The sequence below is a fragment of the Pygocentrus nattereri genome, chromosome 29 (assembly GCF_015220715.1).
Source record: "Pygocentrus nattereri isolate fPygNat1 chromosome 29, fPygNat1.pri, whole genome shotgun sequence".
Lineage (NCBI taxonomy): Eukaryota > Metazoa > Chordata > Actinopteri > Characiformes > Serrasalmidae > Pygocentrus > Pygocentrus nattereri.
Genome location: NC_051239.1, coordinates 14,001,024 through 14,023,622, shown reverse-complemented (window position 1 = coordinate 14,023,622; position 22,599 = coordinate 14,001,024). Strand labels below are relative to the sequence as shown.

At 38.6% G+C, this 22,599-nt stretch overlaps 1 protein-coding gene across 1 annotated transcript; it reads right to left on the bottom strand.

Moving 5' to 3' along the window:
* Positions 1 to 12,906: 12,906 nt before the first annotated feature.
* On the bottom strand, positions 12,907 to 21,853 carry LOC108432092. The gene is made up of 8 exons (XM_037536008.1): positions 21,584 to 21,853; positions 20,175 to 21,294; positions 18,837 to 18,971; positions 17,635 to 17,809; positions 16,993 to 17,091; positions 15,258 to 15,349; positions 14,800 to 14,940; positions 12,907 to 13,490 (listed from the first exon to the last, which is right to left on the bottom strand). The coding sequence occupies exons 1-8, from the start codon at positions 21,745 to 21,747 to the stop codon at positions 13,263 to 13,265; spliced, it is 2,154 nt and encodes a 717-aa protein (XP_037391905.1). The 5' UTR covers positions 21,748 to 21,853; the 3' UTR covers positions 12,907 to 13,262.
* Positions 21,854 to 22,599: the final 746 nt, after the last annotated feature.

Sequence of the window (22,599 nt, the reverse complement as noted above, 5' to 3'; positions counted from 1 at the left end):
AGTCATCAAGATTTGGAAGACTCAGCAGATGATTGCCACTGATTAGTATTACTGTAACGATGGTCTTTAAAAGATGACACAGATAAATCTAACTACTGCCTAACCTTCAGGATATATCAAAATCTTCCCCATAGTAACATGCAGAAACATCGTCTTTATGTTTTATTTCTTGTTCTTGGTATATACCAGGAAAATAGATGGCAAGAAAAGTGAAATACTTAGAAAATGACTACTACCAGGTGCCAGACTTCAGAGAATTAGTTTACTTCAGAGAAATAAGCTTTAATATAATTCATCATTGACACACTTACAGCCATAATGCAAGAGAATGCATGCAAACGAGTTGAACTTTTATGGTTGAATACAAGGAACCAATCCCAAACAAGAAGAACTAAACCAATGGATAAACAGAACCCAGTGTGATGTCAACTGTGGCTACTATTATAATAATAAATAAACTGAAAGATATTCTGAGGTAAACTTTGAGCCTGTATTATGAGCTTTTCAATCCAGTCACAACTGGTTCTTAAAATGGTTACCAATTCCTGGAGACTGTTCCCAAAAAGCTGTTCATGAGAATGGGAAGCTATTTTACACTACCATGAACTTGAATGGACAAGTTAAATATTGTTGAAGAGTCATTTGGGAACAGGCAGTATGAGTAGCATGCAGCTATTCAATTTAGGCCACACCATGCTATCTCAGATTACCACATCATCTCTTGGGGTGCTGCTAAGGGAAGGGTTTACTGGTACTTCTTAAGACATGCTTTACCATTCAACACTCAGAGCCCATAGAATCAACACACACATTCACTCCATTAAATCACGTCCTGGGGGTCAGCCGCTATCCGTCCGGCTGCATACCAGTCCGCTCTGGTATGGTAACCTCTGTGCTGTCGCCTCTCACAGAGATAAAGCTATTTTAGTGGAACTAAGGCTTAATTTGATATATTTAGCTCCAGTTATTGCTATATTTAACTCCAGTCACTTAAACACGACCACGAAAGTCAAATCACGTAGCAAGAATATGTTTAGTTTTTTATCAGCTTGCTGTCAAGAGCAAATCATCATTTAAAAACTGATTATATGAGCAACACTGTATGAACAACTGCCTTATCTATGTTCCACACACAAATGCATTCTTTCTTGGTTACTTTTGCAAAGTTGAGCAACTTTAAGGAACATTGGGGGGGGGGGCGTTTTTATAAAATACCTACATTTAGAATGTAGTTTGGGGTGTATTGTTTTGTCATGTTGTTGAGTTACTGGTTAGCATGGTGGCAAATTCCTCACTGTTTCCAAGCTGTTTTTTTACGATTAGCTAACATATAGTACAACTCGGCATAGGAGCATTTCAAACTGCTAAAAGTTCCTAAACGTCAAAATTCCGAACAAATATTGAAGAAGAAAAAAAAATCAATGCGTGCTACTAATCGTTATTTGGTTAAATGCGATTTGATTAGAGAGTGCAACTTCTCTTGGGCCCACGGTGCCGGGCACATGTAGCAACCAGGTGCCCCCTCAAATAGATAGGTATACCCCTGACTCAATAAAAGATCCTGTTTCTTAACAGTATACCTCAACAGTTAGCTTCTTTCAACACTACAACCATAGTCCTGACGTCCATCTTCCTCTTATTCATAATGTATTTCATCTATAGCAGCGATTTATTTGCACCCTATATGACCTGCAACATATATTCATTATTTATAATCTTAAATAGATAGTCTAACATAAACATTTAGGTCAATGTTAGATGCGAATGGGTATCTCGAGAGCATCTTGTGTGAGAAATAAAAATAGCGAGTTAAACAAGCAAACTGCATTGTCATTTTTGTATTCGTTGAAAGTAACATTCATGGGGCTTCATCTATGCATGGGCCATATCATCAGAGGATCAAGAGGACAGCCGTCAATGGCCTCGCTTTCTCTGGGTGGCCCTCTCTCTTCCCACCAATCAGGGCAATGCTAGCTAGTGTGGGCATCTGTTAGTTAATGCAACAGTAGTGGCAGGTAATAGTCTCCTCCAAGCTTGTAATGCTGTGCAATGATGTTGTAAGCATTAGTTCAAAATTTCACACAATTCAGAGAAAGCACATGGTAGCCCTCCTCCTCTGGGTCCTGGTAGTTTGATTGGGGAAGACCGAGCTACCAGGTGAAAAAAGTCATTTTCATATGGGTGGGGGGACTGTTCAATGTTTTACACTGGGCTCATAAGACAGAACAGCTACGACACTGTTCTGTAAAGCATGACAAACTTCAAAAAAGGAACGGATTTGTGGGTGGAGCATGAATAGGTTACAAAAGCTCCAAAGCCAAACAGCCATGACAGAACGTTCCAATTCACTAACACGCAGTCATCACACCAAACACATGATTAAACAGCTAACATGAGCAAAATATATCAAGCTGGATAACAGTTATAAGGCAGCAGTAAAGAAATCTGACATGTTCCTAATTTTCACCCGCAAAAAGCAGCAGCTCAAGCTTAATGAAGTCAGCTGAGAATCGACTTAGTTTCCATTCTCACACAAAAGGGGCGCGTTAATGTGGGAAATACTCCTCCAGAGAGTTAGGACAGATAACTTGCTCATGGGCTTTTAATGAGTCCAGAATGTCGTTGTTCCATTTGGGAGCCCCTGCTGTAGCTTGAGTTGTTTTTGTGAAGTGCATCTACCAGTGAGAAAGACAGAAATCTCGCCCACAGGATAGTGAAGGAGCAGTTTGCTGGGCATGGCACTTTGAGAATGCTTTTAGGCTGGTAATTAGTTCTGACAGACAGATATTGTTTGCTGACCATACACTATCCATCAAAAGTTTGAATTTTCCCTTAAGTCACTTTTCAATGAAGTAAGAAAAATGATAATACTTTGGGTATATTGTGCTTCACCTTTGTCGTACTTGGTCGGAAGAGGAGGTTTTGCCTAAATAAGGACTTAACAGTTTTCTTTCTCAAACTATTGTTAAAAGAACATGCTGGGACTCTTTTGGCCCAAATGGTCAAACTTCTGAAGTGCTGAATAGTTCCAGCATCACAAGAAGGTGATAAAATGTGAGGACATTGGTAAGAGGTGGGCAGTATGACGATACTTTATTGCTACTGTGATCAATTCCATCACAATGGGTTTTCTTGAACTTACTGAGAATATTGACAGTACTTGAAAGACACTGACCAACTGTGTGCTTCATTGAGAGCATAATCAGTCACGTTTAATTAGAATTAGTGCTGTGCAGTATGTGAGACGAATTAATATCATTACATTGAAAGCTTTTAGTAGTAAATCTGCATCTGCTGGTGCATTGTGTCTGTGTCAAAATACCATGAAATCTATTGTGCGTCATGAAAATGTATTCAGGTATGGTGATGTTATATTTTGCCGTTTTGCCCACCTCTTTCTTTGGTATTGTCACAAATACTAATACCGTTGTTTACATATATGATATTGTCTTCCTCAAAAGAAAAAATGATCTGGTCTTGCTTTCATGTTTAGAGTGCTGGTCGTGCCATTGTAGGCTGTTTTATAGTGTAGAATGGTGAGACAGATTACAGATTACAAGATGCATCAGGGCTATGCAGAGAGCTTGTGAAAATCTTTTGTTCTTTTACTTTTTCATGCACTTCTGCATTTTCCATTGTTTGAAAAGAAAACCTACCCTTCATACCAAGGATGACACTTTGATAAACATGAAGCGAGAAGTTGCCAAATCTACCCAAATTGTAAACAAGCTGTTGTTTTATGGTAACCGAATGTTTGCACTTTCTTTTTTACTTTCCTGGAAGTAATAGTGAGAAAATTCCAAAGTGTCCCCAAAACTTAAATAGCCTTTTGTATTTTGTAATTGTTCTGTAATGTAGTCAGATAGAACAAATTAGTTTGGAAGGGACACGTACATATTTGCTGTTAATACAGTAAAGAGATTTTGGAAAGCTGCTATACTCCCATTATCTCCCTCTATATCTTTAATTAAGAAAAGATTATGCCGTTTCATTGCCTTCTTTATTTGTCATACTTCCAGTACATCCTGTTTGTCTCTGTATCCGTATATCGGCTGCATGAATCCATTAGAGCTTCCTTAAGAGTCATTAAACTGTCTTTAGTGCCCCCGGCCCACTCCCCCGCAAACTGGCTGACAGATATGAATGACTGACCGTGGGGCTCGAGCTTCCCTGCAGTGGCGGATGTTGGAACAGCAAAGCTAAAAAAATCACTACTGCCAGGATAAAAGATGCATTTTTCCCCTCGACATTGTCCCTTTCAATGCAACATTTCAAGGACAGAGCTTTGGAATAATCTGGACGTGGGGTAGCCAGGGGCTTTTAATAGCTTCCACTCTCTAGTTCCTTTCGTTGTTTTAGCTTTTCACCTTTGTGACTAACAGTGGTGGCCAACTACATTGTAGACTTTCATAATGAGTCTTACTATAAGTCTTTTTCATCTGGATTTAGCAGGCTTTCATCACCGGGCATGTCGGAGAGCTCCTAATTAAAAGCAGGTCATTGTTATATTCATGTATAAGCTATGACTGTCGTCCTTTGAAATCACGCCAAATGCCCAACAGCACTGGCTGTGTCATTCAAGCACAAAGCTCTGCTGAATAGAATAAACATGAACAAGAGTCATAGGGAGTGATCTGCATATTTGGCCCTCGTGTTTGGCCCCTTATGCCAGGGCCACTCACTAGTGCTCCCTGTCCTACGCCACTACCATTTTTGGGGTGGAATGTGGCAGACTCCTTGTGTTAGGTGACTCCATATGAAGGCCTCACCTTGCAGATGGATGAAACTTACATCCAATGTGGGCTAATTTCCTGCAGATAGAGTCTCTTCTAATCACTTCCTCATTTCTTTGATTGGTTGCATTTATGCTTATTTGTGCAGTTTATTCCTCTGAGTTTGTTTCAAAGCTTTTAGCAGAGGTTACAGAAATGCATTGGCAATGTGTAGCACGTGTTTTAATACCACTGATATTTCTTTAAGCAATAGTTTGAGAGTTGTTTGTCGTCTCAAGTGTGCTTCTTTAGTTTTACACTGGAGCTATGAGGCTATATACATAACAGAAGCTCATACTTCACCGATTAGCATTATGCAAATTATATTCAAGTAACAGAATACTTACCTGAAACTTTTATCTTTAATAGATTTGGTTATGTGGTTTCGCACACTGTGTGCAGGGTTGGGCAGAACACTTTGGAGAAGTCCTTAATGGATTCAGTAACTATCCCATTACAATATATAAAAAAGTAATGCACTTGGAATACATTTGGAATATATTTACATGTTGGAACATTGGTATTTTTTCTTAAGTCACACTGTTTCTCATTACTGGTTGCCAGTTTTCTTCATGTAATTATTCAGTTAATATGTTCGTTGAAAAATGTGCTTATCATTTAAATGAAGCTCTGAAAATTCTCTATCGTTTTTCCACCACCTGCTTCAGTCCACTGCTGCTCCCACAATCCCCCGAGCAGGAATCCAGTGCAACACTGATGCTAAAAGCTTATCACCTGCGAACATGTCTACTACTTATTAGTTTCATCATCCATTAAGAGAGTTCAGCATCACTGAGATTAATTACTGGCTCATCACAGTGATTTATCAGTCTACTCAGGCTTTAGTAGGAGCTTCAGTGTTTGTGAAGAAGCTGTTAATTAAGCATCCTTTTTGAGAAAAAAGCGTGTTTGCTACATGCTGTGCACTGGTTCTAAATATGTTAATAAAAATGCTAATAAATGATGCTGCTTTTCTTTCTTTTTATTTTAATGCATACGTATTCTAAAAGTAATCTCCTAAAATGTAAAATTAACTGTATTCTGAATACTAACTTTTCCAAATGTAGCATGGACTGAATAGATACTTAATTTCTGTATTCTGAACACAAATTCCCAATAACTGTATTCCGTTATATCCCCACTCCGACTGTATGACATATAAAATGTATAAAAATGTGCAAAAGCAAAATTCAAGATGACTGCTGCCACTGTTGGTAGCTATGGTTTTAGCATACTTTTATCACTTTCTGTGAATATGTAATGTAACTGTATATACTGTGTCAAACCCCATAAGCGTATTTCTATTTGTGGTATGTGTGTGATGATTTAGGCAAGCAGCTTGCAAATTAATGAGGCTAACTCGCTCTCTTTCTCTCCACGCTCAAAGTTTTAGCCTATTGATTTCTTTCTTTATGCTTCGCCTTAGTTAAGCCTTTGCATGTGAGGTTATGTGTGTTTGTGCAAACGTGTCGACCTGTTAAAATGATCTTTCTCTATTCCTTTGTTTTTATGTTCATGTGATCCAAAAGTATTGTAATTTATTCTACTATTTCTATTTATTTTGTAGTATTTTTGATTAGCAATATATATTGCATCACAGAAATCATACATTTCTGAATTTTTATCTTAGTCATGCTGTGGTTATTTACCATACTGTATATTTCCATTGCTTGTTAGCTACAACCTAGCTCATGATAGCTCAGGAACAGTACTAAAGAAGCTGACTTTACAAGCATGCCTTGGCTGATTGACAGCATTAGGGGTAAGGAGGGAAACTGAATAAATATGATGTCTCTGGCAAGTTTTATAAAGTTAGACCAAATATATATTAAAAAAATCAACTCTAGACTGAGTTAGGATTGTTGCCACACAAATATAGGTGGCATTTGCTGCAGGGAGAATTATTAGGACAGTGGCTTCAGATGATATCATGATATCATCCTTAGGATCTCCATGGTGATACTGCCTTGTACTGGAGGAGAAAGGTTACCTGATTTATTGAGGTGGCCTGTGAACGTGCCTTTACATGCCCTATTCAACTGGACGACCGTGATCTACTGCAATATACTGAGTGCAGTCCAAGGGGAAATATATAAAGCATGATGTTAGGAGATTATTAAAGCCGAAGTCAGTGGCCATCTCCTAGTAAAAGGATGCATCTATATGTAAGGATAGTTTTTAGGGCATTACTGTGATAGTATCAGACCTTATACAAGCACATACATAAAATATAGATACAAGATGTATTTACATACAAACTCTCTTGTAACTTGACCTGGGAAGTTCTTGTCATTAGTATTGTTGCCACGCAAGGGAAATGTGTAAGCTTCAAACTATTCATTTTTTCAGGATACATTTCCCAGGAGATTATATTTAACCTACTTGCATAAGGAAAATGAGTGAAAAACAGCTAAACTAGAGTTTAAAGAATTATTGAAAGGTACAGAGAAAATAGGACCCATAACTGTGCAAGACCTGGTAAACCACCACAATACTTAAAGCTTTCATCTTTGAAAGAGGGGAGAAAATCAAGCCCCCCTCTTACTTCAGACCTTAAATAATCCACAGGTGTTTCTGTCCATCCTTACACAACTCAATGCTATGGGTTTAAAAAGTATGTGAAGCTGTCAGGAGGCACCTTCTGAGGACAATAATAGACAAAAAAGAAGAATATTTGCAAATCTGAAATACAGAAGCTGATAGTGTTCTCAGAATAATGACCATCCCAGTGTCCAGATCTCAACATCCTGTTTGGGATTACTTGGATTGTGAGAAGCAGAAAATGTGCAACTTCAAGGACTGAACTTGAGTGGAAAAATATCCCTGCAGGTTTCTTCGAAAAACTCAAAGTGACTCTCCTGAAAAGAATGGAGGCTGTAATAACGGGAAAGCAGGAAAACACTGGATACTGAGTATTCTAAATACTTATTGAGGCTTCTGTGCAATTTCCTTTTAAATGTTTTCAGATTTTTCCTGATTTTTTAAAATATGAATGACTAGACCAGCACCCCCCCCCCGCAACCCTGATGGAGAAGCGGCTTAGAAAATGGATAGATGGATGGATGAATGACTAGAAATAAATAATTGAAGACTCACTTTTGCACAGTATTATATGTCAGAAACTTTGCACTTGCTCGTGATTATATTGATGAGTGCTTATGTAAGTGATGAGTAGACGCTTTAGTTTGCAGTGCATATGTTTTCTGAGGAGTGTATCAGTCTGGAAAGGGAAAAGGTCTCTTTCTAAGCTCTTGCGGCCACAAGATTTGAAGGCTGAGCACTCGCGGTGGCATCTGCCCCCGTGACAGCCGCATTATCTTATGGAATGTGCACCGAGTCATTTCCAATAATGATGCCGCCAGCTTCCACACCTCCAGACAAGTGAGTGTGGCTGACGTGCAGAGAGACAGAGAGAGGGGGAGAGAGAGAGAGAGAGTGAGAGAGATGCTCGTCAGTTTGACTTGCAGGCCCCTCATTTAATATGATGTGATGCAGAGGTTAATTGTTGAGCTATATAAGTGTTAATGGTGACGTCAGTGAATATAACAATAGAAATATAACAGCATGGATGGGTGCGACTCTCATCGTGAGAGGTATTCCTTTAATTACCCATAGGATGGGTAGTTAGTTGGATGTTAGATGCATGCTTCCTTTTATTACAAGAAATTATATTATTATTATTATTATTATTATTAGAGACATACATGAGCCTGAGATCACCATGTCCAATGCCAAGCACTGGCTGCAGGGCTGTAGAGTGTAAAGCAGTAGAACTGTGTTCTCTGGAGGGATGGGACCCCATATATATCTCCAGTATTTGTGTGATGAGCTGCAGAGATATTTGTCATCCAGAATTAATCATCCGACATCAGTACCTGACCTCACCAATGCTCTTGTGGCTGAATGCAGTCAAATCCTCACAGACATGTTCCAAAAAAGCGGAGGCTGTTTCTGCAGTATTTACAATGGTTTTGTTATGGTCTATTAAAAGCTACAGCATTAACTGATATATTAATATGCTAAATATATAGAAAGTCATCATTTATAGGGTACCTTCAATTGTCAGGGGACTGTCTCAACCCCTAATCTATTGTGAAAAATAATACTTTTTATTTCAATGCTGTATTTCTTTTTTTGTTGAAACATTTAGACTTGTGAAACATTTAGAATTGTGAATTTACTTAAAAAAGCTACTACTGAATCACATCTAGTCTACCATACATAAACACTTGCATACAACAACTGTTTTTAAGTATTATATTACATCATCAATATTTATCAGACCAAAGAAATGTACAAAAAGCTGTCTTGCAGGATCTCCCTTTCATAGAAGGTTGAAAAAAATAGTGTGTAACTCAATTACAAGGTCAAGCACTTTCAGTCAAGTCCAATTTGTAAAATGCTCATGAATACTCATGGAAAGTGCCTCTCAGAGCCTCTAGATTCTCTCAGTGTGAAAAGTCAACTGGGGGACAGACCCACTGTCCTGCCCGGTACTTTCAAGTCCCCTCTACCTCGCTGAGTTTCACTTGGATTGGTTACTCAGTCTGATCAACAGTGTTTGCAGCATGTGAGAAAGAATAGATGAAAATATAGGAAAGAAACAGTTCAGTATGTGTACATGCAAAATTATTACACTTTCATTATATTGATAAATTAAACTATAAGTGATTATATTAAATTATAATCTTTATTTCAACAATCAGGGATTAAAAAAAACATTTGCAAAACTAGATGTTGCCCTTGCTGCATGCAGAATCATGCAAATATTAGCCAACAATGACCCCTAGTGTATGAAGATGGAACTACATTTTACAGCAGGTCACTGGAAACACCAGTGGTGTTAATGTAACTGAATGAACTACTATGTTAATTCAGTTATATTAAGATACATTTAGAAGAAAATGATAGATAATAGTTTTGTGTATTGTATTTGTGTAAAAGACACAATGTCCTTTTTACTTTTCTGTTGTTAACTGCAGTCTTGCGGCTGGTTGTTATTCACATAATAGACCAGTATTAGGTACTACTAAATACTAAGGTAGAAGCCAAAAACACATTTGTACTAAACATTTTAAAACGACTGACATACAAAAAAGCTTCAACCATATATTAACAAAGCTTTGTCATTTATTTTTACAATTAAATCAGTTTCTCATTCAATAAATCATGTGAAAACATATTTCATGGTATGATAGGAAAATACAACAATTGAGAGGGCAATTGTGATTTAGGACTTGTCTTAGATTGTTATATCTTGACAACTGAGCTCAAATGATCATTTCAAACCTTTGCAATAAAAATTTTAAACTCTGAGCTTTTCCATACAAATCCCATCCATCCCATTATTGCAAAAATGCTAGAGGGTGTGACTGAGAGTCTTGAGTGAACAGGGGTGAATGGAGCTAAGTAGCTAAAAGTTATAATTTAATATTGTTCTAGTCATTCACACATGAACCTCCTTTAATTTTGAGAAAGTGGAAGGATGACCTGCAATGAAAAATCATCAAAACATGGCAGCACCTTTCCGTTTTTCTACAGCAAATACATTTTTAGGCAGATACACATAAAAATTTTGCTTAATTAATTAGATTAAGAGACCCTTATTAGTCCCACCATGGGGAAATTTCACCTCCGCATTTAACCCATCCATGAAGTGAAACACCACTAGTGAGCACACACACACACGAGGGGGCAGTGAACACACTTGCCCAGAGCGGTGGGCAGCCCAATCCGCAGCGCCCGGGGAGCATTCGGGGGTTATGTGTCTTGCTCAAGGACACCTCAGTCATGTGCCGTCGGCTCTGGGGAACGAAGCGGCGACCTTCCGGTCACGAGGCTGGCTCCCTAACCTCCAGCCCATGACTGGGGTGCTTCTTCAAGGCTTCTTTAGTAAAGGAAATTGTCCTAAGTAGAACCATGAGCTTGAACTTGCATGATTAAAGCATCAGAATCAGAATCAGAATACTTTATTGATCCCAGAGGGGAATTGTAGGGTGAAAGCGTTCTTTGCATGGCAAAAGTGTTTTTCAGTTTGATGACAATTGTGCTGTAGATGGATCTATATAGAACCTTTTTAAAAAGGGTTCTATACAGCACCAAAAATGCTTCTTCTATTACAAAAATCTTGACATTGCCCTTTTTTGCTGCTGTATAGATCCCTTTTCAAAAATGGTCTATATAGAACCATCTACGGCACATTCTGAAGAACCCTTTCACAATGCAAAGAACCATTTAAACATGCAAAGGGTTTTTGAGTGTTCATGGCTATATATACCACCATTTTCATTACTAAAGAACCCTTGAAGAACCATCACTTTTAAGAGTCTAGCGTTACAGCTAACGAGAGCTGAGCGGTTGGTTAGCTGATCAACTATAACTAGTCATATAAACTGGAGTTGAAAAGTGTTAAAAAATATAACAACAGTGTTAAAACAATTTAAGCTATCCTGTTTTGGGAAAACAAAGGCAAGACTGAAAAAGAGGAACGATTAAACACACCCAAATTACAAGCTTACAACCCTACAGGTGTCCATTCATATAGGACTCTATTATGAGCGCCCTCTAGTGTCTGATCAACTCACAAAGGATCACACAGAGGGACTTCAGCTCTAAAGTCTCTGACAGTGGGTTCACCCTACTTTTCCTCACTTATAGTAATTATAGTATAGTACAGTAGTTATAGTAGGCTAATAATGATCTAGATTGACAACTGAATAAGACGTGTATCATTTAAGGGTTTGTTGGCACAACCTCCCCATCCCTTGTTTTGCTGGTTAACAAACCCCCTGCTTAATTGCTCTTGGCTCGTCCCAGATGGCTGGGCAAGCGCCTGCTGTGAATTGCAGCCTAAGAGGAGTGTGCTTCAGCTAAGCAATTATCTCCAGCCTTCATTTGACTGAAACACAATGGCTCCTCCAGGGCACAGGCCACTGTCTTTTCACAGCCTCTAAACATGGGGCTCTACAATTTCTCCACGGAATTACATTCCACTTCTGCTAATGACGATCACTTTGTTAGTGCTCTTTGAAGATCAGCATGACTGAAGTAAATGCACTGAAGGGCCAGACACCCCTCAGAATCAGTACACAGAAAATAATAACTGCATTTTATTTGTAATGAACGATATAACATTTATTCTTATAATGTGAACAAACTCACTGTTGTATAGTACAAAAATAAATAAATAAAGACTTAAGAACTAAGAACAATAAGGACGACAAAGCCACACTGACAGAAAAGAAATGCACAGGAACAGAGTACTGATCACAACAAAGTGCTGTCAGGAGCTAGACAGCATATAGCATAAATGATTAAAGCTCAAAAGCAAACCAAACTGGCTAAAGCTAAACTATGGCTTCAAATTAGATCTCTACCCTCTGTTTGGGGGGCACAAGTACCGGTTTTACTGTCTACCTTCTAACTGGGTGAAAAAATATCCTTGATCTCTCATTGTTGCACTTAATCTACATAGACTGGACTTTTTATGTGGACCCGTCAATCTGTTTTGATAAACTTCAGTTGAGGTGGTGACAATATTTGAAATAAGATGGTGTGGAAAACTGAAAGAGAAACAATAAAATGACAGAAGCTCTCAGGCTTGGCCTGGATGCTGTTTAGAATGGAGCACATAACTTCAACTAAAACGTCACTGCTTTGAAACTGTCTGCTATCTATATTAGGTTATATCAGCATTCGGGAGAGAAATATATATGGCCCATTCTACCTAATTGGTTCAAACTGCAGTGCCACTAAAAATTGAAACAAACAACAAAAAAATTTCAATAGTTCAGATCTTAGATATTTACAAGGATTATGTTATAATCTATTTAAATCCTAGGCATTAATTGAGATTATCACATATAAGGGCTGGTTTCCTAAACCTAGATTGAGCTTAGTCATGGACTAAACTGCAGTGCCTGTAGTGAACCATTGGAAATTCTTTTTAGTCTAGGCTTGGACTTGATCTGGGTCTAGGAAACAGGCTATAACATGAAGTATGCCAGTGATGCAAAAGTTTGTCACATAGCAGAACATTTTTTTTAAAAGTTGTACTGAAGTGTTTAATACCTGCAAAACCCACTTTGCATGAAATGATTATGAATTTTTCATGCAGTAAGGTTTTGGCCTAAAACTTATTTCTTTTAATCCAGTCAAAGCGGTGAGGTACATGCTGGGTATCACAAGGCAAAATAGTATTTTTTTTTATTTATCTCTATTTTAGCACTATCAACATAAAAACTCAGAAGACTCATATTTGCATTATAAACATCACGGCTCCTGGTTCCTATCACCACCACTATGAAGAAATCAAAGTTGTTTCTCTAAAATGAACCATTTCACATCAAACCATTCCGAATGACTTTGTATACATCTCAAACTGAATTATTTTTAAAAACTGGTGGTTCCCCTTAAAGCCTACGTTCATCTTCATTTGCCAAGAAGAATCCTACACAAATCTCACATGTTTTTTTTTACTGTCAGTCCCATTTAGCAATGTGGCACCAAGCCTGGTATAGAAGCTTCTCTGTGGGCCTGTGGGCTGGGGGGGTTCTCCTCACCGCCCATCATGGAGCCCAGCGTTCCGTAGCTGCCTGCTCGGTTCTCCACCTGCGCTGACACACAGATAGTGACCTCCGAGCCCTCCACCCTGAGTGGAGCCTCACTCTGAGACAGCGGCGTGGCACTCTCACTTATGCTCTGCACTGTGATGCTGGACTGCAAATTACACAAAAAAAAATACAAAAATGCAGTGTATTAACCTTTTAACTACACTTCAGCTCCTCACTCTTATAACTATACAACTTACACATAAGGTTGTATGGAAGTGATTGGACCATCTGAATTCAATGATTTGGATGGGTATGTGAATACTTCTGGCAATATAGTGTATATCAACAATGTCCAGGAATGCCACTGATTTCTCTGGGCTAAAGCTGATCCGAGATGTAGCCTCATAGTCACTGCACATGTTTGCCAAACACACATGTAATCCAACATATAATATCCATTTTCTAAGCCGCTTCTCCGTCAGGGTCGCAGGGGGGTGCTGGAGCCTATCCCAGCAGTCTTCGGGCGGAAGGCAGGATACACCCTGGACAGGTCGCCAGTCCATCGCAGGGCAGACAGACAAACACAGTCACTCACACACTCACACCTAGGGGCAATTTAGCATGTCCAATTGGCCTGAATGCATGTCTTTGGACTGTGGGAGGAAACCAGAGAACCTGGAGGACATGGGGAGAACATGCAAACTCCACACAGAGAGTACCTTGATCACCCGGCCGAGGAATCAAACCCAGGCCCTCCTTGCTGTGAGGCGACAGCGCTACCCACCACGCCACCGTGCCGCCCTCTTTATATTATGTCTTCTCAAATTGATTTGCACTGCTCTCCTCAGGGAAGATTTATCCACCCTTTTGTTTTTCTTTGGCATGTGCCATTTTTTCATCATGACACAGAAGACTTGTATGGACTGTATGAATCATTAAGGCAGAGTTGTTCAAAGCCAGTTAAGGAGTGCCAAAACTTAAAGTTTATCCTGTTCTAACAAATCTGTTGTGACTAATAATCACACCGCCATTAGTGGAATCAGGTGTGGCAGGACAAAGGAAGAATTTAACTATTCTGCCACCTGAGAATATTATATGCAAAAGCGACTTCAAACCTCTTGAGGTGACCTGTTACTTAATGTTGTTATCATCTAAAAATTTTGTTTGGCTCAATCAATGCATCAGTAAGTTAAATCAGATATGCTGATGGCAGATTTGAACAAATATATGCAGAGCTGGGGATGTTGAGGTGAAGTCTGGAACCTCTACTCATCAGAATAGCACACAAGGTCTCTATTCCTTTTTGGAAAACAAGAAATTCTTGTGGCTTTTTACTATATAAGTAATCTAGATACTAGCAAAACTACTCTTGCTGCTGATATTTAAAGCAATTTTAAGCAATTTGCTCAGGTGCTTTGCACACTACTTTACATAATAACACATTTGTTCCAATATTCCATCATATATGTACTCACATTCCCTACTGAAGCATTGCTCTCTATAAGTGTCTTCTTTTTCCTAGACAGGTTAGGATTCCAGTGACAGACCAAACTGTCGTTCTGGACACTGTAGTTTTTGTGACCAACCAGCCAGTAGGTATTCATTTTCCCTTTTCCCTGGAAATGAAAGTAGTAAATAGCAGTGAAGCTGAGCCCATAAATAACAGGGTAAAAAGGCACACAGTACAATATATTATCATAGCTAAATCTTAGTAAATGTTAAACAATATTAAACTAATTTGATCATCTTACATCAGATATTTACTTGGTGGTGAAATTTATTTTGTTATTAGTAAACAGCCTAGGCTTTTAAATATATAGATTGATTGTAAGGTCTATAGGGGAGGAGGTAAGGGAGCTAATGTACAAAAATGCAACAGAATGCCTTTGAGTTCTAATATGTGGGTTTTTTGTAATGCACAATTGACACTTACCTTCACCTCAATCTCTCCTCTTAGCTGGAGCTCATACGCATTGTCTTTCATAAGAGCCAGGTATGTTGCAGAGCTCGCATGGACCTTCTGAGCTGTAACAATAATCAAAGGACAGTTCATGGCACAGTTTGAATGTTCCTTTGGGAACCATTTTACCCTTTAATTTATGAAGGGGCACATTCAAATGGTTTATGACTTATCAATGCCACACATCATGTAAAAATCACTTTAGGTCAATATATTTGTGTTCATAAGTAAAAAAAAAAGTGATACACTGTACGCAAGTTGTGATGAAAATATAATGTGTACAGTCTTGTATTGCATAAAGAATGATTCCTTGCATTTATGGCGATTTGACATCTAAACAAACTTAAAGTTCGAAGTGCAGACCTAAACCTGACAATGCAGTATATAAATGAAACATAAATCTAATTGTAATTATGTACCTATGCAATTAATTATGTAATTATACTATTGTGCAGAGGTCAGAGACCACCTGAACTTCAGTTTTGGAAACTCTTAATTCTTCAGTTATTCCCAAAACTGAAGTTCAAAATGTTTCCTTCGGGTGCTCCAGTTTCCTCCCACAGCCCAAAGACATGCAGACAGGTAATTTGGAGATGCTAAACTGGCGTGAGTATATGATTGTATATGTATATGTCTGTGTGTTGGCCCTGTGATGGACTGGCAACCTGTCCACGGTGTTTCCTGCTTTATGCCCAATGAGCGCTGGGATAGGCTCTGTGCCCCAAAAGGATAAGTGGCATAGAACATATATGTATTTCCTATGTAAGTTCATAACAGTATAACAAATAAAGAGAAAATGGGACTCCTAACTGGTAAACCACTAAACTGTCACCATCCCATCAGTACTTCAATCTTTCATCTTCATTTGCAAATCAAACAAAGAAGCTGCTGGTGTTCTCAGAATCTCAGAGTCCAGAGTCCAGACCTCAACATCATTTAATGGGTTTGAGATTAGACTGAACTAGGTGAAGACTGAACTTTGGAAAAAAAAAAAATATGCCTGCAGATTTCTTTGAAAAACTGAAATCAAGTCGCCACCAAGGAACAGAAGCCAGAAGGCAAAGGGTGGACAAACAAACCCTGAAATGTGTGAAATTATATTTAGTTTTTTTTCTACTTTTTCTGATACAAAAAAATGAAAAAGAATAACTTTAATTTAATGTCCATTTTGACTGGACGTTAAATAAATAAAGGGTTGCACACTACTACATGAAATTACATTTAAATAGTACACAGCTAAACAACAACTGTAGACGCTTGAGGGTTTAATTCTAATCAATTTTAGATGTATAACACATATGATGCTCTCAAATGTATTTTGCACATATCAGCATAATGGACTGTATAATGATAAATGTAGCCCATGTTAAAAGAGCTCATGGTCTGCAGAGGGGGGGAGAGATGCCATGATGAGGAACTAAGACTGAATGAAGAATGATGCAGGCATTGCTGAAATGGCCGTCTGTCTCTATGGTGATGTAGTGACTGAAAATATTCATGAATGTGACGAGCGGCATAAAACAGACACTTCCCTCTGGCCAAAAGGTGGTCTTTATATAACATTCGTCTTTATATAACATTTTCCATGATCACATATTGCAAACATCGTTAAAACTTCATATATGGTTGAAAGTGCAGTATTGGAGGGATTATCATTGTCTTTATGTAAGAGTGTTTATCAGAGATGTGTTATGTTACAGACACATACGCAGACTGGTTGACTCCATTCGGGAGGCTGTGTTGACTGTGTCTCCAAACAGACAGTACCTGGGCATCTTGTAGCCCACAATACCTGCTACACATGGGCCTATGACAAAAAAACAGAAATATAAAACATTGGGCTTGTACCTTCAAAAACATTTATGTATAAATTGTACACTAAAATGAATAGACAAATGTCATACTTAAGTTCATTCCCTGTAAAGGATGCGTTAATTTAATGTTTTACCTTAGAAAATAAACAAGAAATGTACCAGGGTATTCAGTTTTTCACATGACTGTTGAGTGTTGATTGTATTAATAATTTATATATTAGCACTCTTCTAACAAAACCTGTATTTCACAGGGCAATGAAAACAGCATTTTTTTAAAATGTATGTTAATATAACAAAATTTTATTCTAAATGATTTGTATACAGTAAATAATTCTACATTCAAACAAACCATAATTAACTATTCATTTTCTTTTATTTATCTTTGTAAGCCCTAAATGTTAGAATGACTCAGTATTAATCGTAAGACTTGAACTGTGGGCCCACATACAGGTGCCTCAAAGTTTAAAATATTAAGCAATGACAAAAGTCACTAAAAGTCATTTCCTACTAGTTTGTACTCCGTGGCTCACACAAACCTGTGTGTATCCCTGCTCGGAGCTGAAGGCGTTTGTTGGGCATGTGAGGAATGGGAACCTGTCTCACAGCAGCCACCAGATCCAGAGACATCTTAGCAATCTCATCTGCATGTTTATCACCATTTCTCTCTGGAAGCCCACTCACAACCATGTACGCATCACCAATAGTCTCCACCTGTGCCAGAAAAGAATAGAGTTTGAAACCAGGTCAACTTCAGTTTACTTTACAGTGATGAGTTTCTATGATTCAGTGGTTGTAATCATGGACAGTGATTTATTTTTTTGGTACATGAACTTTTACTAACTTTTACTATCATTTAAAAAAATCTCCATTATTCTGCACGTACAGTACATTCCTAATACGACTGTACTGCGATACCCATTCTATTGCAGGGTAAAAAAACGCTTTGAATTTATTTGATTTGAATGTATATCGATTCCACATTAATAAAATACACTCTACCAACACAACTTTTGGCAAAAATAAGAAAAATGAACAACAGTAATGATGTTTACGTGGTGTATTTCATCCATGTGGAACCAGCATTCAAATCTGAATCAAGTAAATAAGTCCATTCTTGATTAAACCTACCAAATGTACAGATTTGTTCACAGTGGTGGTGAAAGGAACCAGATGTCCAAAGCGTTTAGTGCCCCTAAAAGCTCACCCTCACAGAAAGTTATTACATGAAGTGGTCCCAAATACACTGATGTCTGAGTTGTTTCATAGTATTTTATACATTCATTTATGCTGGAGAGGTACATACAGTATGACAAAACAGTCCCCAATGAAAATTCTTTATTTTCCTTATTTACCACTATTTTATCATTATCATCATTATATATAAAAACACATGTAGAATCACTGGTCATAGCAAATAAAACAAATAAAGAAGCTTTTTTTCACTATGCATTATTTCTCATCAGACCACTCTGAATAACTTTGTTTACATCTTGATTGAATTATATGGAAATTTTACAATTATGCAGAAGTCTTCATTTTCCTTTAATACAACTTACAGGCTCACTGGGTCTGCATGTATTAGAAGGCAATAAAAATGATCTTCTTTAAGACTGACTGTGTCATATTAAAAAGAAAGGTAGGCTGTAGCGAGAGACTGCTAAGAAACAAAAGACTGCTCCCATGTATCAAAATGACATGTTGTGGTCCTCAGAAATCATGTAATAATGTCAGTTCTTACCTTGTAGACGTCATAAGAGTCGATGCGTGTGTCGAAGCACATGTACAGATTGTTTAGCATTTCAACAACTTGCAGTGGCGTACAGGAAGCTGATATGGCAGTGAAACCCACAATATCCGAAAAGAAAATGGTCACCTTGAAGATTAAAGAGAGAGAGAACCAACTAGAACTGTCACATATTTATATAATAGACTACATATGACTGGACAAACAATAAATGAGTGCATTTTAATAGAGAACATTACAAACAGACAATTAAATACAGATATCATACCAATCCAATTACAAAAGCATGTAAAATGTAAATTTGTCTGCGTTTAAATAATCTAGTGCATTCTCCTGAGATCCCATTTTAAAGTAATGATAAATGAACTCTACTCTCTAAATATCTTTAGCCCTAAATGTATGTGCTTTGAGACTCCACTGAATCTTTAGGTGAAGAACCTGCATGTTGTAACAAAAGAGGGAAAATGACCTGCTATGCGCCTCATTTGCCATCCTTCACGAGATACCCACAATTTTCCTCTCTCCCTCATAAGCTGTTTTATCTCCTAATGAATATGTAATACCGTAATTACAGGCAATTATTGCAACAATAAGAACAAACAAAATGGGAGCATGTGCTCCTTCCATATACTGCAATCTTGCCAACATGCCTAATGAATATGGACTTCTCTTTAAACATCAATTTGATCTGCTAAACGCAGAACAGTTGCACTGACCCTTTCTCTGAAAGCTTGTTTTTCGAGCCGTTTAACCCAGAACAGCACATGTAGCGCAGCTGAAATCCTGGTTTTGTTTTTCATTTTCTGGGATATTTTTTAATGTAGTTCATCGTGCCTGTTTCTTTGCACTACATGAAGGTGGGTAGTATTTGCTAAATAGTTTCAATAATATAGTAATAACAATAATATAGTACATTACACACACATACACACATGTATATATAGATTTTTTTTAAATTAAATATATAATTTTTTTTACATACCTGTATTTGTGAGAAATCTACTTTTTACTCAGGCAATTACACCTATGTGGTTGATTTCATTTTGGGTTTTTTCAGCAATTGGACCGTTTTGCTGCTGCTCACACCTCTTACTTTTGAAGTTTAGCATTTTATTTTATATCAAAAATATCCCAAAAAGAGAGGAACAGCACCAAACAAACTAACAGATGCTGAATGTACTAAGCAATTCTGCAGTTCCCTAATTCTATAAGGGTTTCTTTTGTATTTCTCTGCTCACGTTGTTTTCTGCTAAACTGCTTTTAATTCTACTGGAGTCATTAAAGCAACTATACTTAACACATAAAATGGATTTAGGCTGCTAAATCTCTTACACTTTCATAGCTTTCAGCTTCCACGTGTCTGTTTTTCCGCAGCTGCTTGGCCACAGATTTGGGCAGCATCTGGTGGAGGAGATCCTCAGCAAGACGCCTTTGAGTCTTCAGGTCCTCCGTCCTTTCCTTCAGGCTCTGAGCGTAATCCTGGATCCACTCTGTCATTTCCTTAAAGGAGAGAAGCACGATGGGGTAGATGAGACATGCAATGGTTAGCAGACATATCTTCAGGCTCACGCTGGAGGAGATATCTCTGGATTTCATCTTCAAGGCCAATGTGGCCTTGGAAAGAAAGCAGTTCTGAATGTTTCCCAACGTAAGAATGAACGCGGAGGCTCCTTCCAAAGAGGAACCAGGGCTGCAGAGGGAAAAGAGTGGGTGAAAGTCTTTTAGTTGAGTCAGCTGGAGCTCCAGGCCAAAGTTCTCCATCCAACAGCTCTGGAAGCTCTCAGACATGTTTTGGAGGATGATCAGAAGGGTCATTGTTTGTGACCATTTATATTGGAAGTCTGCCCCTCCTTCACCCAGTATCCACTGATAGTTCAGCTCCTGGAGTGTAATGAGAAGTTTCACAGTGAGCAGGTCTGCCCAGTCTGAACTGTACTTCAGAAGACCAACGTCTACATCTCCAATGCCGGAGGAGTGTAAGATTTTTTGAATCGCAAGTGTGACAAAAGTGGTTGCATTCATACTAGTTGGCTCATCACTCCATGACTCATTAACAAACTCCAAAAAGTCAGACCGAAGATGTTTGCAAAGCTCAGTGAGATCTGCACCACAAGGCTGTCCATGGCCATCTGTTTGTACACCTGTACAATGGTGACTGACCACCGACAGCACACTGAATGAGAAACTTGGCAATATCTCTTGCCCACTATTTCTGCTCTCTCTTGACGAGCATGCGTTTCTCATCGTTTGGAGTTCAGTAATGATTTGGAGCGTTGCATTAGTTCTACAGGAGGTCAGTTCACCGAGGCAGTCCTCTGTGTGCTGCCACTGAGCCAAGCTGGAGCTGAAGTCCACGGCCATGGCGGAAAACAGGGCAAGGAAGGAGACGACGCAGGCTACCAGGATCCTGCGAACTGTGCGATTGCGACTGCCGCAAGCAGGGAGAGAGAGACTGTGAAAGGAGGTAAAAATATATGCATATATATTAGTTGGGCACTGGTTCCCAGACAATAGTATTGCAATGTTAAACAAACAGCCTGCAGAAAGAACAAATGACTTTAATTCCAAGCTTGAAATATTTTTCAATTCTACAATTCATCATGAGAAGTTCAATGAGCTCCCAACTGAACAGGAAAGCCCTAAAAATGAACATGTGAGCTAAAGACCAATGAATGAACAGTTCTGAACATACTTGTAGGACATTAGTTTGAACCAGTTGAAATGAAAGAAAAGCCACTTACCTGCAAGTATCACATTCTCCCTCTGGATCTTCCTGGTCGTTTGCTACAAGCTTCTTTCCTTTGCGTCTTCTGCTCTGGATTTTAGTTAAAGTGCCTTTCAAAGAGGTCGATGACAGGGTCCCAGACGCTAAGCAGTCCTTTTTCATGTACTCCACTGATGACATGAGCTTCCTCTCGTATATGTTAGACGAAATGAAGTCGGGCGGCTCAGCAGAGAGCCCAAATTCAGCTTTAACAATGTAATGATCTGTAGTAGCTCTTAACTTTTAATACACCTTCTTTTTGTGAGTCTACTCGTCCGAGCGTCTTCCTCTCCTTGTGCTGGGCGTAAAAGAATTCAACATGTGACGTCGTCTCATTACGAGGGGCTTTTAATATACAATGAGGGCTGCTTAATGAGGCGCCATGATGTGCGTGTCTGTTAACCAGGCCTCGGGGCGGTTTTAACCTGCCACATATCGCAGGACATTCGTTTGAACCGCCCATAACCTCTGAGTGAGCTCGAACACATTTCAGGACAAATTCATGACTTCAACAGCTCTTCAGTTACTTTGTACTGCTTCGTATTCACGGTGTTTATATTTCCTGGCGTATGACCGATTCACGCAGGAAAGTGACGTAGGAGAAACGGTAGGGAAATACGTGCGTGACGCAGCAACGAGCGCGCTGGGATAAATTATTCCAATAAAAAGTCCAACGAATCCAGAAAGGTTCAGTCCACATTAGAGCAAATTGTTGTTTTGGTCTGTTTGCGTGTCTTTATTGCATGTAAAGTATTTGTTATGTCATTATATCGATATCTGAGCTGTTTTAAGTAACTCTGCTATCCTTTCTACAGAGCATTTAAGGGGCCGTGGCTTAAAAAAATATGACGAATTTACATCCCCCTCGCAAATGTTTTTCGTTCCCTCGCAATGATTTGGGGTTTCCTCGCAAATGCAGTCGAGTTCGCAAGGGAACACAAAACTTTTGGGAGGGAATATGAAGCCACTGCAAGGTCAGTGTTTGTGAGGAAA